We start from the raw sequence: 12,777 nt of genomic DNA, 5'->3' as shown, positions 1-12,777 counted from the left end.
TTTTACATCCAAATGGAGTAGAAATTCAACTCTGCTCAGTAGCTAGTTGTCGGAGACAGCAGGGTGCCGGTGCCGAGGGGTCCCATGCCTGGTCCTGTCTTACTGTGGAGGGGTCCTTGTCCCTGTGGCATTCCTGTCTCTCTCAAGGTCCAATAAACCTCTCCCACCCCAATGTGTCTGTCCTCCAGAACATTAGAGCCCGAAGCATGGATGCTCCAGCCAGAAAGAGAGAACCAAAGGCCTGTGGGTTCCGTGTTTCTAGTTTCTTTTTTAGCGAGAAAGATTTTAGCGATGAATTAAGAATTAAGTTGCAAATATGATGTACAGTGGTGAGAGGCCCTGGCCCTAGGTTTACAGTTTAGATCATGGGACCTCACTGCTTGAAGGCACTATAATAACAGAACACTAAGATAGGTAATAGCAAGCCCTGGCTGGGTGGCTCATTGGTTAGAGCATCGTCCTGATACGCCAGGGTTTGTGGGTTTGATCCCAGGTCAGGGCACATACAAGAATCAGCCAGTGAATGTATAAATAAGTGGAACAACAAGTCTCTCTCTCTCTCTCTCTCTCTCTCTACCTCTCTCCTCCACCCCCTCCCATACTTTTTCTCTCTAAAATCAATGTTTCTGAAATGGAATCAAACTGCACATTTAAGACTGACAAAGGAAATAGATCGTTTTTTTAAAAATTCTCTTAGGGGAACATCAGCCAGAAACCTTTGTGACTGGTTACACTCCACATCCACGAAGCCACCCAGGAGCCCATTCCAAACAGCAAGGGTGTTCCGAGTGGGGCCGGCCTTCCCGGCCAGGAGTGGAGGCCAGTGGCCTCTGAGATGAGCCAGCAGAGGGGCAGCGGCACTAACGATGCCTTTTCTGCCGAGCGAGCAGTGAACCGGGGATGGCATCGCGTCAGGCCTCATCGGCTGCCTAATGCGCCGTGACTCGGGAGAAAAGATTAAATCACACGACGACATAGCATTCGATCTGAGAGATGAGAGCTCTTCGAGCAATGGCACGGCGTATGTCTCAGGGCTGTGACTTCGGGAGGTTATGGAAGTCGAAAATCTTTGCGACAAAACCAATCTTTCAAGAGCTGGGGAGCAAGTGAGCAGAGTCATGCTTCTTCCGAAGAAAATGACTTAGGACCGTGGTCAGCAAACTGTGGCTCGCGAGCCACATGTGGCTCTTTGGCCCCTTCAGTGTGGCTCTTCCACAAAATACCAACTTCTGCGCATGGGCCACGAAGTTTCAATCGCACTGTACGTGCACGCCCGCACGTGGTATTTTGTGGAAGAGCCACACTGAAGGGGCCAAAGAGCCACATGTGGCTCTCGAGCCGCGGTTTGCCAAGCTGCAGTTTGCCGACCACTGACTTGGGAGAAGGTGGCTTTCTCCTTTCTTATTCCTTTTACGTGGATTTGGGATTTCACTGTACTTGTTAGTACAGCTTAGGGATGTGCTTTTTATACATCTCATGTGCGAGTGCATATGAAGGAGAGATGGGCTTTTCAATTGAAGGATATATATATGTGTGTGTGTGTGTGTGTGTGTGTGTTGTGTAGTTAATATATTTTTATTGATTTTCAGAGAGTAAGGGTGAGAGATAGAAACATCAGTGATGAGAGAGAACCATTGATCGGCTGCCTCCTGCACGCCCCACCCAGGGGATCGAGCCCGCAACCCAGGCCTGTGCCCTTGACCAGAATCGAACCCGGGACCCTTCAGTCTGCAGGCCGACGCTCTATTCACTGAGCCACACGGCCAGGGCAATCGAAGGATGTTTTTGTCTATCGCTCAAGCGTTCCCGGTGCAGGTGCCCACGCCTCGCCGACACGGATTTCCTAGCCCGTCCGTGACTAGATCCGCCAACAGTCACTTACCAGCTGTGACTCCAGTACAGACATCTTCATGCAGTAACGCGCTGTGATGCCTTTCTCTTCGGCCGTCTAAGACGTTCCCTTTTCCATGTGCTACACGGGACACCGTCCCTTTGGCACCGGGAGGTGGGCCGGCAGGTGGTAACGCCCCCCCTTGCCTTGCAGCCCACCGTGTGCGAGCGCGAGCTGTGCGTGTTCGCCTTCCAGACGCTGGGCGTGATGAACGAGGCCGCCGACGAGATCGCCACCGGGGCCCAGGTACCGAGCGGGACGCCGGTCCCTCCTGACGTGGATTCACAAACTGGGTTCCGGTTCACTAGCTGTCCGCACCCGGCTATTTGGCGCATGTCTGATGGCTGAGGGTGAAAGCAGACTGGCCGCTGGTCCCCGTGCGGCCGACCTGCCCCGCTGTCTGTCCGAGCCTGACGGTCGTGTCGCAGGTGCCCAGGGAGGCGCTGGCCCCGCGCCTGTGGCCTGGGAAGCGGTGCGATGCTTTCCCACGGGGTGACGCTGGCATGGGAGCCGGCACAGGCGTTACGGGGGACTTACCTGTGGGCTGTGGCGCCATAAACTGGACGCTGTTGGTTTTTAAAACTAGACGAGAAGAAAACGGGCAGAGCCTGTCAGAGAGAGAGCACTCGGTTTGACAGTCCTGGGGTTTATGGCGGAGGAAGAAAAGTGGGAAAACAGATAAAAAGACCGTGCGGAGGTAGAGAAGCCGTCCCTGTTTCTGGAAGGAAAATGAATTAGGAAGATGCCTAAGTGTATGACTTCCCGCAATTCCTTCAGAATTTCAATTGGCTTCGTATTTTTATTCATTTACGGAGCATAACTAAATTACTAATGAATCTAGAAGGAAAAGTCATAGAAAAAGAAAAAAGCCAATTAAGGGAGGCTAGGCCAGTGATGGCGAACCTTTTGAGCTCGGCGTGTCAGCATTTTGAAAAACCCTAACGTAACTCTGGTGCCGTGTCACATATAGAAATTTTTTGATATTTGCAACCATAGTAAAACAAAGACTTATAGTTTTTATATTTATCTTATATATTTAAATGCCATTTAACAAAGAAAAGTCAACCAAAAAAATGAGTTCGCGTGTCACCTCTGACACGCGTGTCATAGGTTCGCCATCACTGGGCTAGGCCATCCCTATGCAAAAACATACTCTGCAGTCCTTTACTGTTTAACAACATACAGTGGTGGCGAGGAGTAGAGTGGCAGATGATCCACAACTTAAAGTTACATAAGTCTACTTAACACTTATTGAAGGGGTATGAGGACTGAGTAATTGGAAGGAACAGGTGGTATTCCTTTAAATCAGTGGTTCTCAACCTTCTGGCCCTTTCAATACAGTTCCTCATGTTGTGGTGACCCCCAACCATAAAATTGTTTTCGTTGCTACTTTATAACTGTAATGTTGCTACTGTTATGAATCGTCATGTAAATATCTGATATGCAGGATGGTCTTGGGCGACCCCTGTGAAAGGGTCGTTCGACCGCCAGAGGGGTCGCGACCCACAGGTTGAGAACCGCTGCTTTATATTAATGGTCAGCTGTGGTTGAATCTGATTTGAGGGGCCGATAGCAATCCTGATTCTCCCCTGACCGACCACCGTGAGGGAGCCACAGGCCAGGCACCTGGCAAAGCCGGGAGGTTGGTAACCGTCCCCTGTGTGTGTTTGAAGGTGGTGGACCTGCTGGTGTCCATGTGCAGGTCTGCGTTGGAATCTCCCAGGAAAGTGGTCATTTTCGAGCCATACCCTTCCGTGGTCGACCCCAACGACCCTCAGATGCTGGCCTTCAACCCCAGGGTGAGTAGCCCCCGACGCTCAAGGCTTCCTTCCTCGGCTGAGAATGCCGGCTCCTCCGTGTCCTGTTCCGTCTGAATCGCTGCCTCCCCGAGCAGGCCTGTGACCGCAGGGACTCTGTCCGTTTCGGAACTCCGGTTCCTTTTCTGCTGACAAATTTCCTCCGTCTTTACCATGTCCTGCTGCTTCCCTATCCTTCCACCCTTCCCATGTCCTGCTGCTTCCCTATCCTTCCACCCTTCCCATGTCCTGCTGCTTCCCTATCCTTCCACCCTTCCCATGTCCTGCTTCTTCCCCCTTCACATATCCTGATGCTTCCCTATCCATCCACCCTTCCCATGTCCTGCTCCTTCCCTATCCTTCCACCTTTCACATCACTTGCAGAGCTTCATCTTCATGAAAGTAAGCCCGTTGAATTCTCTCACATTTTGACCTTTACACTCCCAAATGGGCATGGGAGGTCGGTGAACAGCTGTAGTAAATATTGCTCAGACATTGGTTGACAGTGATAATGGTCAGTAGGATTGTTTTAATTCCATTACATAGTTTTTGAGATTCTAACTTACAAAACTCCTTATGAGAATCATGTATGAAAAGGACAAATGTCCCCCTTTCTGTTATAGTTTCGGTGTAGTCCCTTGCCCTCCCCACCCCTCGGTTATCTGAAGGTTAGTGATAATGCATTTCATAGTGTCGATTACTGGCATTTCTTGAGAAAACTCTTTTATAAGTATTAACGGGTATGAGGCAGAACCCTCCTGAAATAAAAATTTCAAATTGCGCGACAGCTAAAATTGCCTTAATTTCTCTTGCTATTCATATGGAAAGCATTTTCTAGAAACAAGGACCATATAAAATTTCCGGAGGAGAATTTTCTGTCCTCATAAGCAGCGTACATTACACACTTGCATTATGCTCACAAATGAATGATCAGTGGAGTGTATGGTGGTGTTTACACACCTGTCAGTCATCCCCTTTGGGTAACAATCTTCCGATCAAATGGAAATAAAAGCAAAATGAAATTGTGAAACTCCAAGTGGGTTTTTATATTTTAGAAGGATTCTGTGCTTAATTTATTCATCGGGCCGTCATTTTTTGGAGCTGAAAGGCAGAATCAGGAACGCAGCGTCTGTTGTATTTAGTTTCTCCCCTGTGGGCGGGGCATGGTTTCATGTGCTTTGCGGGGCCTGGCCTTGCTTTCTCCTGTTCTTCCCTCTCAACTCAGTGATAAGTCCCGCATCCTTGGGCCGTCTTCTTAGCCTTCCCTTTACGTGCACAGCGTGGTGATTATGGAGAATCCACGCACAGAACTCGTGTTTCTCCAGTAACGTGCAGACTTGCAAAAATGCTATTTTTTTCCATTCCCACAGAAGAAGAATTACGATCGAGTAATGAAAGCACTGGACAGCATCACTTCTATTAGAGAAATGACACAGGTAAGAATATCGCCTGTGGGCTTGGGCAGTTCCGCTTTGCTGGAGTAAAATCTTATTTGAAAAATGTCTGAGAGGGGATAAAAGACTGAGAGCGCTGGCCACGCAGTGCAACGCAGACTCTTCTGTTACATGGGGATATAATTAAAGTCGTAGAAACATTAAAGCGGTCTGTACCCAGGCGTTTTAATTAAACCGCACCGGTGCGTGGCGTGCTGCCTCTGCTGGAGTATGCGGAGGTGTGGCGGGATATCAGAGGTTAAGTCTGGCACCCTCTCCCTAGACCCGTGGTCGGCAAACCGCGGCTCGCGAGCCACATGCGGCTCTTTGGCCCCTTGAGTGTGGCTCTTCCACACAATACCACGTGTGGGCGTGCACGTACAGTGCGATTGAAACTTCGTGGCCCATGTGCAGAGGTCGGTATTGTGTGGAAGAGCCACACTCAAGGGGCCAAAGAGCCGCATGTGGCTCGCAAGCCGCAGTTTGCCAACCACTGCCCTAGACGGTCAGTTTTAATCAGTGGGAATAATTTCAAAACATCATTTCAATGGTAAAAACAAATATTTTACCAAAGTTAAATTGTACGTAAATATTTTAGACGTGATACGGAACCTACAAAAAGCTCTGGAAGACAGCAGACCCCTGGGGTCTGAGCTCTGTCTCTGGCCTTTAGGAGAGAGGCTTTGGTGGGAAAGTTGGTGAGCGAGGACTGGGGTTCGTGGTGAGAGGCTGTGTGCGGTCCGGCACTTGGAAAAGTGCATGCTCGTGAATGACGGGGCCCGGTCCCCTGACCAAGATTAGGGGGGAGGTTTCAAACTCATCATTTTAAATAGAAATGAATCATCTCAGATGGACAGCCACACACATGATGGGTTCAGGTTCAAGGTGGGCACACCCGGAGACGCCCGTGGGCTGATGAGCATTGTTACCTGGGTCTCTTCCTCTCTCCAGGAGGGAGTCCGGGTGGGGAGGGGACGGGCTTTGCTCCACTCTCCCCCCCTCCCCCCCCCACCACCATCATCTGTACTCGATGAACACATGCTTCAAAAGTGCGCCTTCACGTTCCCAACTTGGGTTATGGATGCTCTGGACAGTTATTTATTCATGCAGGCAAACATGCCTCCGTTCATTCACAAATAGTCCGTGCCAGGCGCGGGCAAACAAGAGCCTTGGACTCCCACACCACGTTCCTTGCTCCTTCGGCATCCTTGGCAGTTGCTTCTCCATGCCCCCACCTTTCTGTATTATGTGGATTCTGTTCTAACAAATATATTTGCATGAGGAAAATAAAACGAAATGCATTTCCACCCAGGGGGAAAGAGAACCTATTGCAGCATTTCACTCAAAGTTAAGCAGCAGCTCTGATCACCAGAGACTCTGTGCGGGATATTTATACTCCACCCCGGACCCAGGTCACTCTTGGATATAAAAATACCCGTGCCTCTGGCTTTGGGTCAGCTCCGGGTCAGCTCTGGGTCAGCTCTGGCGGGAGCATGTCCTTTATTCTGGCTCAGTGGAGTCAGCCCAGGAGGTCCAGTCCGAGGCCCGCTTTGCAGAACTTGCTCATCAGTGATGTGGCCTGTGACCTTGGGCAGTCGCTCTGTCGTCTGATGCCTCCACTCCCATCAAGACGGTGAACATAACTACACCCTCTCTCGCGGGCACCCCGTGGGGTGCTGTCAGGTTTTGTGGGCACCTTCTTCAAACCTCTCCGCATAACCATCACACCACACTGGCCTGTTTTCTAGCATGGACTGTCCTCCACATAGACCTACCGTGTCCCAGACAGATCGCTCTTGGTTCTGTGACAGGTAAATGCCCTTAAATGCTTGTAAGAGAAGGGCTCTTCTTAGGTAGATTTTGCCTTTTTTTTCATGCAGAGATCTACACCTGAGTCGCTACTTCACATCTGAGCTTGAGTCGTAGCTATTGCAAGTTCTGTTTCCATGTTAGCTGAGAACTGTCACTGTCCCAGAGAACCGGCCCGGGAGGGACCCTTGAAGGCGCAGGGCAGATGTCACTGGAGGCCTGTGGAGGAGCCAGCTCACCTCCAGGGGACAGAGGGCTGACACTTTAACAGAGGACAGCCAGGGGCCAGGGTTATGGGGAAGTGGAGACAGGGTAGGGAATTTAGGAGGGTAAGTGGGGAATTACTGAGAAGTTAGGCCGCGTGGGTTGGTACGACATGCCGTCTGTGGTGTGGCAGCCTCGGGTGTCCTTGAATGGAGGCCCAGCGGGGCCTGGGGTCACCCGTAGGGACCTGGACCAGTGCAGGGAAGCCAGGCTCAGGTCTCAGCAGGATGTGCAGGTGAGTGCGGGGGGAGGGGAGCGGCTTGGGTGATGGTTGCTGTGACCATGTCACCCACGGTCTTTCAAGCGTCGCTAGATGGAAGCACACCTGCCTGCTCAATCTGAGTTTTCTTTTGCGAAAAGGGAAGGAGAGGCAGTTTTAAGGACGATCAAGACGTGCAATGACTTTTTCAGGCCCCGTATCTGGAGATCAAGAAGCAGATGGACAAGCAGGACCCGCTGGCGCACCCCCTGCTGCAATGGTATCGCATTTTCATTCTCTTCCTGAAAACCGCCCTCTCTCCACCTGCTCCGGGGGGAGGCCTGTGTTACAGAACCTGCAGGGCTCCCTGTGCAGGCCTCTGGGGCTGTGATTTCACCACGAGTCTCCCGACTCGCTGTCATTAGACCTCGCCCCTCGCTGAGGGAGGAGCGGCTGTCGGGGGCCGAGTGGACGCACAGCCAGTTTGGCAGCGGTTTGTCTGTCGTGTAAAAAACGCAATGAACCGGGTGACGTGGGGAAGCAGTTTTCGGTTTATTTAACTTTGCAGCTGAGGACTAAGTGGTAAATCTCGCTCACTGTGGCCCGCTGCTCTGAAATGTGTGTGGGTGGAATCTCCTCCCTTACACGGACCGTGCACCTGGGATGAGCTCCTCATTTGAGGACAGCAGGGGAGGAGCCTGGTCAGGGACCCTGGAAGGAGGCCAGGCTACCCGGGGAGGCGGTGGACGACCCACCTTGCACAGCACCATTCAAATCATTTGCCCGCTGGTTTCTCATTTTTTAAAAAAATATATTTTATTGATTTTTTTACAGAGAAGAAGGGAGAGGGATAGAGAGTTAGAAACATCAATGACAGAGAAACATCGATCAGCTGCCTCCTGCACACTCCCCACTGGGGATGTGCCCACAACTAAGGTATATGCCCTTGACCGGAATCGAACCTGGGACCCTCCAGTCCCCAGGCCAATGCTCTATCCACTGAGCCAAACCAGTTAGGGCTGGTTTCTCACTTTTACAATGAAAACAGTCGTATCTGCTCACCATCCGTGGAAGGGTTTACGTACGTGTCTCTTCGAGGTTTCTGAACACTCGGACTGCGGGGTTCCCCACAGTTACCACACAGTAATGCAAGCGTAAACTCCGAGAGGTGGGTGCGAGGAGTATTCACTCCGTCTCCAGCCGGAAAGTCTTTACAGAATGTGGAGCTGGGAGAAGGCAACAGACTCTGGGTGCCCCCGGATTCTGATGGCTTCACTTTCACTTCGTCAGAATTTTACAGGACACATCGAGGTTAGTCTAATGAGACTGGGACAAAAATTAAGTTAGAAATCTCCCTTCTTTGAATGTTTTATGATCTGTTATTAAAATCCTGAGTTCAGCCGAAACCGGTTTGGCTCGGTGGATAGAGCATCGGCCTGCGGACTCAAGGGTCCCGGGTTCGATTCCGGTCAAGGGCATGTACCTGGGTTGCGGACACACCCCCAGTGGGAGATGTGCAGGAGGCAGCTGATCGATGTTTCTCTCTCATCGATGTTTCTAACTCTCTATCTCTCTCCCTTCCTCTCTGTAAAAAATCAATAAAATATATTAAAAAAAAAATCCTGAGTTCAGTAAAACAACCTATAGTTTTCATTTTAATTTTTAAAGTTCTTGTATTAGTCATATCACATACAGATCTCAGCTGCCTCATCTCTTTCCCCCCTGAAGTCAGCCTGATTAATAACCTTTCATTAGTTGTCAATCCTCTTTCAAGGTTAAAAAATATTACCAAAATGTTTTGCCATTTCCCCTGCTTATTATTTTGTATACATGAACCAATTCTTTCAGATACCTGAATTTAACCTTTTCCGCTTCAGTGTCTAATGCCGAATAACAGTCTGTATGTAAATCATTGTATATGTCAGCCTAAAGAGATTCTCAGGTACTCGAGGAAAAAGGTCTTCATTAAAACGAATTTTTAATTAGGTAATGTTGGGAGGGACAAAGGAAGCTGATGATGGATCAACTTCTGATCTTTGTAATATTCAGATTATCGTTATTTGAAAGTATATTCAGAGGTGTTCATTTTGTTAATTTTTGAGATTGTGATTATTAAAAATTATTTCTTAAGCTTTATAGAAGAAATGACTAACGTATTCCCAGATTAAAATATCATTTTGTTACGTAAGCTCTTTAAATTGCTTCAGGAAGCAAAGCAAAATGATATAATTAAATAAAATGATTACTCAGTTTACTTTATGTCGCAGTAAAAGTACGTTTCAATCACTCGCCAACTCAGGAATAAAACTTTAAATATATTCAGCAAATGTTTTTGACTGATGGATTGTTTTAATTGATTTCAGGGTTATTTCAAGTAATAGGTCACATATTGTGAAACTGCCAGTCAACAGGGTAAGTTGCTTTTTCGCATGTCCCCACGCACGGGAGGCCGAGCTGGAGGGGAGGACTGGCCCTGGGGGAGTCTGCAGCCTCTCCGGGAAGTTAAACTAGACTCGGGTCAAGGCCGGTGCTGCAGGGTGGAGCTGCCGTATCTGCACCATCTTCAAGCGTTTTCCAGATGCCCCGTTCCAGAGCCGGCTGACGCCCTGGCCTTTTAAGTAAATCAGAGTCGGGTTGAGGCAGTTATTCCGAAGGTGGTAGGAAGACTGTCCCCTGGGGATGGGCCAGAAAGAGGCCGTTGCCTTTTCTCATGGTCGGCCTCCCGTTGGCGCAGCGCTGCTTTTCTGTATCGAAGAAGATAATGCCTCTGGGTACCTTTCTGACCTGCCCAGTCCGCTTACAAAACAGCGAGCAAGCTAATAGACTGCGTTCAGCTCTGACTGTCCCCCGAGAGCAGTGGTTCCTGGACTCTCAGCTCCCTGTCTGTGATTCTAACCTGCAGAGCCCTCTCTTGCATCCCTATATGAGAATATTCCCCGGTGCAAGGTGACCAACTTATCCCCAAAGGTTCCATTTTGCATATTCTTTGAACAAAGCAGGAGACAATATTTGAATGTAGGCCATTTCCAATTTCATAAATATATGCAAACGCAGCATGATGATAGTCGTTTTTGCTATCTAAACCGCTTGACCTAACTTTTCTTTTTTGCCTAGCAAACTCTCGGACGGTTTCCCCAGTTGAATAGCTAGTGTGCACGTAGGGAATTCAGTACTAAAATTCTTAAGAAGGAATGTAATTAGGAAGGCAGATCTAAACATAAATGACGTGTTGGCCTCTGGTCCTTTTTCTGTTAGCCTAAAGCAGTGGTTCTCAACCTTCCTAATGCCGCGACCCTTTAATACAGCTCCTCCTGTGGTGGTGACCCCCAATTTCATTGTTACAAATTGAACATAATTAAAGCATAGTGATTAATCACAAAGACAATATGTAATTATATATGTGTTTTCCGATGGTCTTAGGCGACCCCTGTGAAAGGGTCGTTCGACCCCCAAAGGGGTCATGACCCACAGGTTGAGAACCGCTGGCCTAAAGAATTGCCCTTCGTATGGGCAATTCCATGACTTGTCATGTGTACGGGGTTGGGTTTTGTTTTTCGTAATGAATGGTTCTGTTAATGTGATGAACCTAAATTCTTGATGGTGTGAAGCTAGCTAGTTCTGAAACCGGTAAACTTTGAAATTGTCAGCAGCCGATTGCACGTTGCGTTGAGCGTTTTCCCGTTTGTCCCCCTTCTCACCGGCAGCAACTGAAGTTCATGCACACGCCACACCAGTTCCTGCTTCTCAGCAGCCCACCAGCCAAAGAATCCAACTTCAGAGCCGCTAAGAAGCTCTTCGGCAGCACCTTCGCGTTTCAGTGAGTGCTCAGTGCTCAGTGCTCAGTGCTCAACGCTCAGTGCTCAGCGCTCAGCGATCAATGCTCAGTGCTCAGTGCTCAGCGCTCAGTGCTCAGTGCTCAGTGGGGGGCGGGGGGGGTGTTCCTGGGGGGGCTCCTGCCGCCCTGGGTGGGGACGAACCTCTGTGCGGAGCCGGCTACACTGACTCTGAACTCTGAGCAGCCAACTACACATAACACTCAACCTGGAAACTCACTACTTTCAGAAGGCGCCATGACTTGTGTTTTTTAATGTTGTTTTTAAAAGATCATTGATTTCTGGTTATGTCCCCCCCTCCATTCCAGCGGCTCCCACATTGAGAACTGGCACTCGATCCTGAGAAACGGCCTGGTCGTGGCTTCTAACACGAGGCTGCAGGTGAGTCTCTGAGCCTCCCCAATGCGCCCTCATCATTCCTCAGGGTTGCAGCTTGGTGAGCAACCCGGGGCTAAGGTTTTACTTGGAAAGAGAGAAAATATATGGATATTTTTAAAGTCCATGGGATTCGTAGGAGGCGTAAGTAGTCTTCATAAAGGAGCGGAGGCAGAAAGGTTGGCTTGCCCATGAGAAGGTCGCTTGGAACTTCGGTAGAAACAGCTCTCCTGCACCTGTAAGAGCCTCTGTGCATCCGCTGTCCGTCAAACACACTTGTTTGCAGCGCTGCTTCAGGATGAACGAGGGAAGGAAAGGGGGGGCTAGCGTGGACGCCACGGGCCCTCGGCCTGCTGTCCAGCCTCAGGCAGCACTGGCGCGGGCAGCACATAGGATGGATACAGGCCTTGTCATTCACCCCTCCAGCCTGCATCCCCGCTGTCCCAGGCCATTTCACCTGAGGATGTGGGGGTCAGGAAATGAGGGGCTCGCCCCAGCACCGGGCCCCACACTCTGGACCCCACGCGCTGATCCGCTGAGATGACTCAATTGCAGTAACGCTCACAGATTCAATTCGTACTGAAGAGGGTACCGAGGCCCGAGAACTTAACGACGCTGAGAAAGAATGTTCCTCGTGCGGAGGCGTTTCTTCGACCAGTTGAAGAGTTTCAGCGAATGGAACTCGGCGACGTGAAGATGTGCAGGCTGAAGTGGGAGACCCTGTGCACAGTGCACATCGGGGCAGGACCCTTCGGGTTTACGAGCAAGTGGGTTCGTGTCCAGATCCTCGCACATGTGTCAGCCTGGATTGTTTCCAGAATTTTAGATTCATCAGCACAAAAGCCCACGACCACTGTCTACAGGAAGCGGCCTCTGTCACTGCCGGTGGGAAGGGATTTTCCTCTGGCCTGCATTTCCCAGGTGTCACTTACCCTGAACGTTAAGGACAAGGCTCTCAGTGTTGCTCTTTTCGCGTTAGACCTTGCCGTAAGCGCTTTGTCATTTCCTAACAGCCAGTGCTCCTGCTGAGATCGATGGCCCCTTTCGTAAGATATTAACATCGGAAACCATCACTTTCTCTCCCGTCTCCCCCCTACAGCTCCACGGTGCCATGTACGGCAGCGGAATCTACCTAAGTCCAATGTCAAGCATATCATTTGGTTACTCAGGTGAGCTT

At 49.9% G+C, this 12,777-nt stretch overlaps 1 protein-coding gene across 1 annotated transcript in view; it reads left to right on the top strand.

Annotated features, from left to right (window-relative positions):
- Positions 1-12,777, top strand: part of PARP8 (poly(ADP-ribose) polymerase family member 8) — a 129,149-nt gene that overhangs the window by 101,467 nt on the left and 14,905 nt on the right. Inside the window, exons 15-22 of the mRNA XM_070411761.1 lie at positions 2,045-2,137; positions 3,565-3,690; positions 5,058-5,123; positions 7,605-7,672; positions 9,756-9,804; positions 11,097-11,209; positions 11,534-11,606; positions 12,700-12,769. Of these exons, the coding sequence (XP_070267862.1) occupies positions 2,045-2,137; positions 3,565-3,690; positions 5,058-5,123; positions 7,605-7,672; positions 9,756-9,804; positions 11,097-11,209; positions 11,534-11,606; positions 12,700-12,769 (658 nt within the window). The remainder of the gene's footprint in view (positions 1-2,044; positions 2,138-3,564; positions 3,691-5,057; positions 5,124-7,604; positions 7,673-9,755; positions 9,805-11,096; positions 11,210-11,533; positions 11,607-12,699; positions 12,770-12,777) is intronic.

This window comes from Myotis yumanensis, unplaced genomic scaffold (genome assembly GCF_028538775.1).
Source record: "Myotis yumanensis isolate MYYU_CA2020_CCGP unplaced genomic scaffold, mMyoYum1.0.hap1 SCAF_4, whole genome shotgun sequence".
Taxonomy (NCBI): Eukaryota; Metazoa; Chordata; class Mammalia; order Chiroptera; family Vespertilionidae; genus Myotis; species Myotis yumanensis.
Note: the sequence above shows the minus strand (reverse complement) of the source record. Positions and strands in the feature narration are given on the sequence as shown.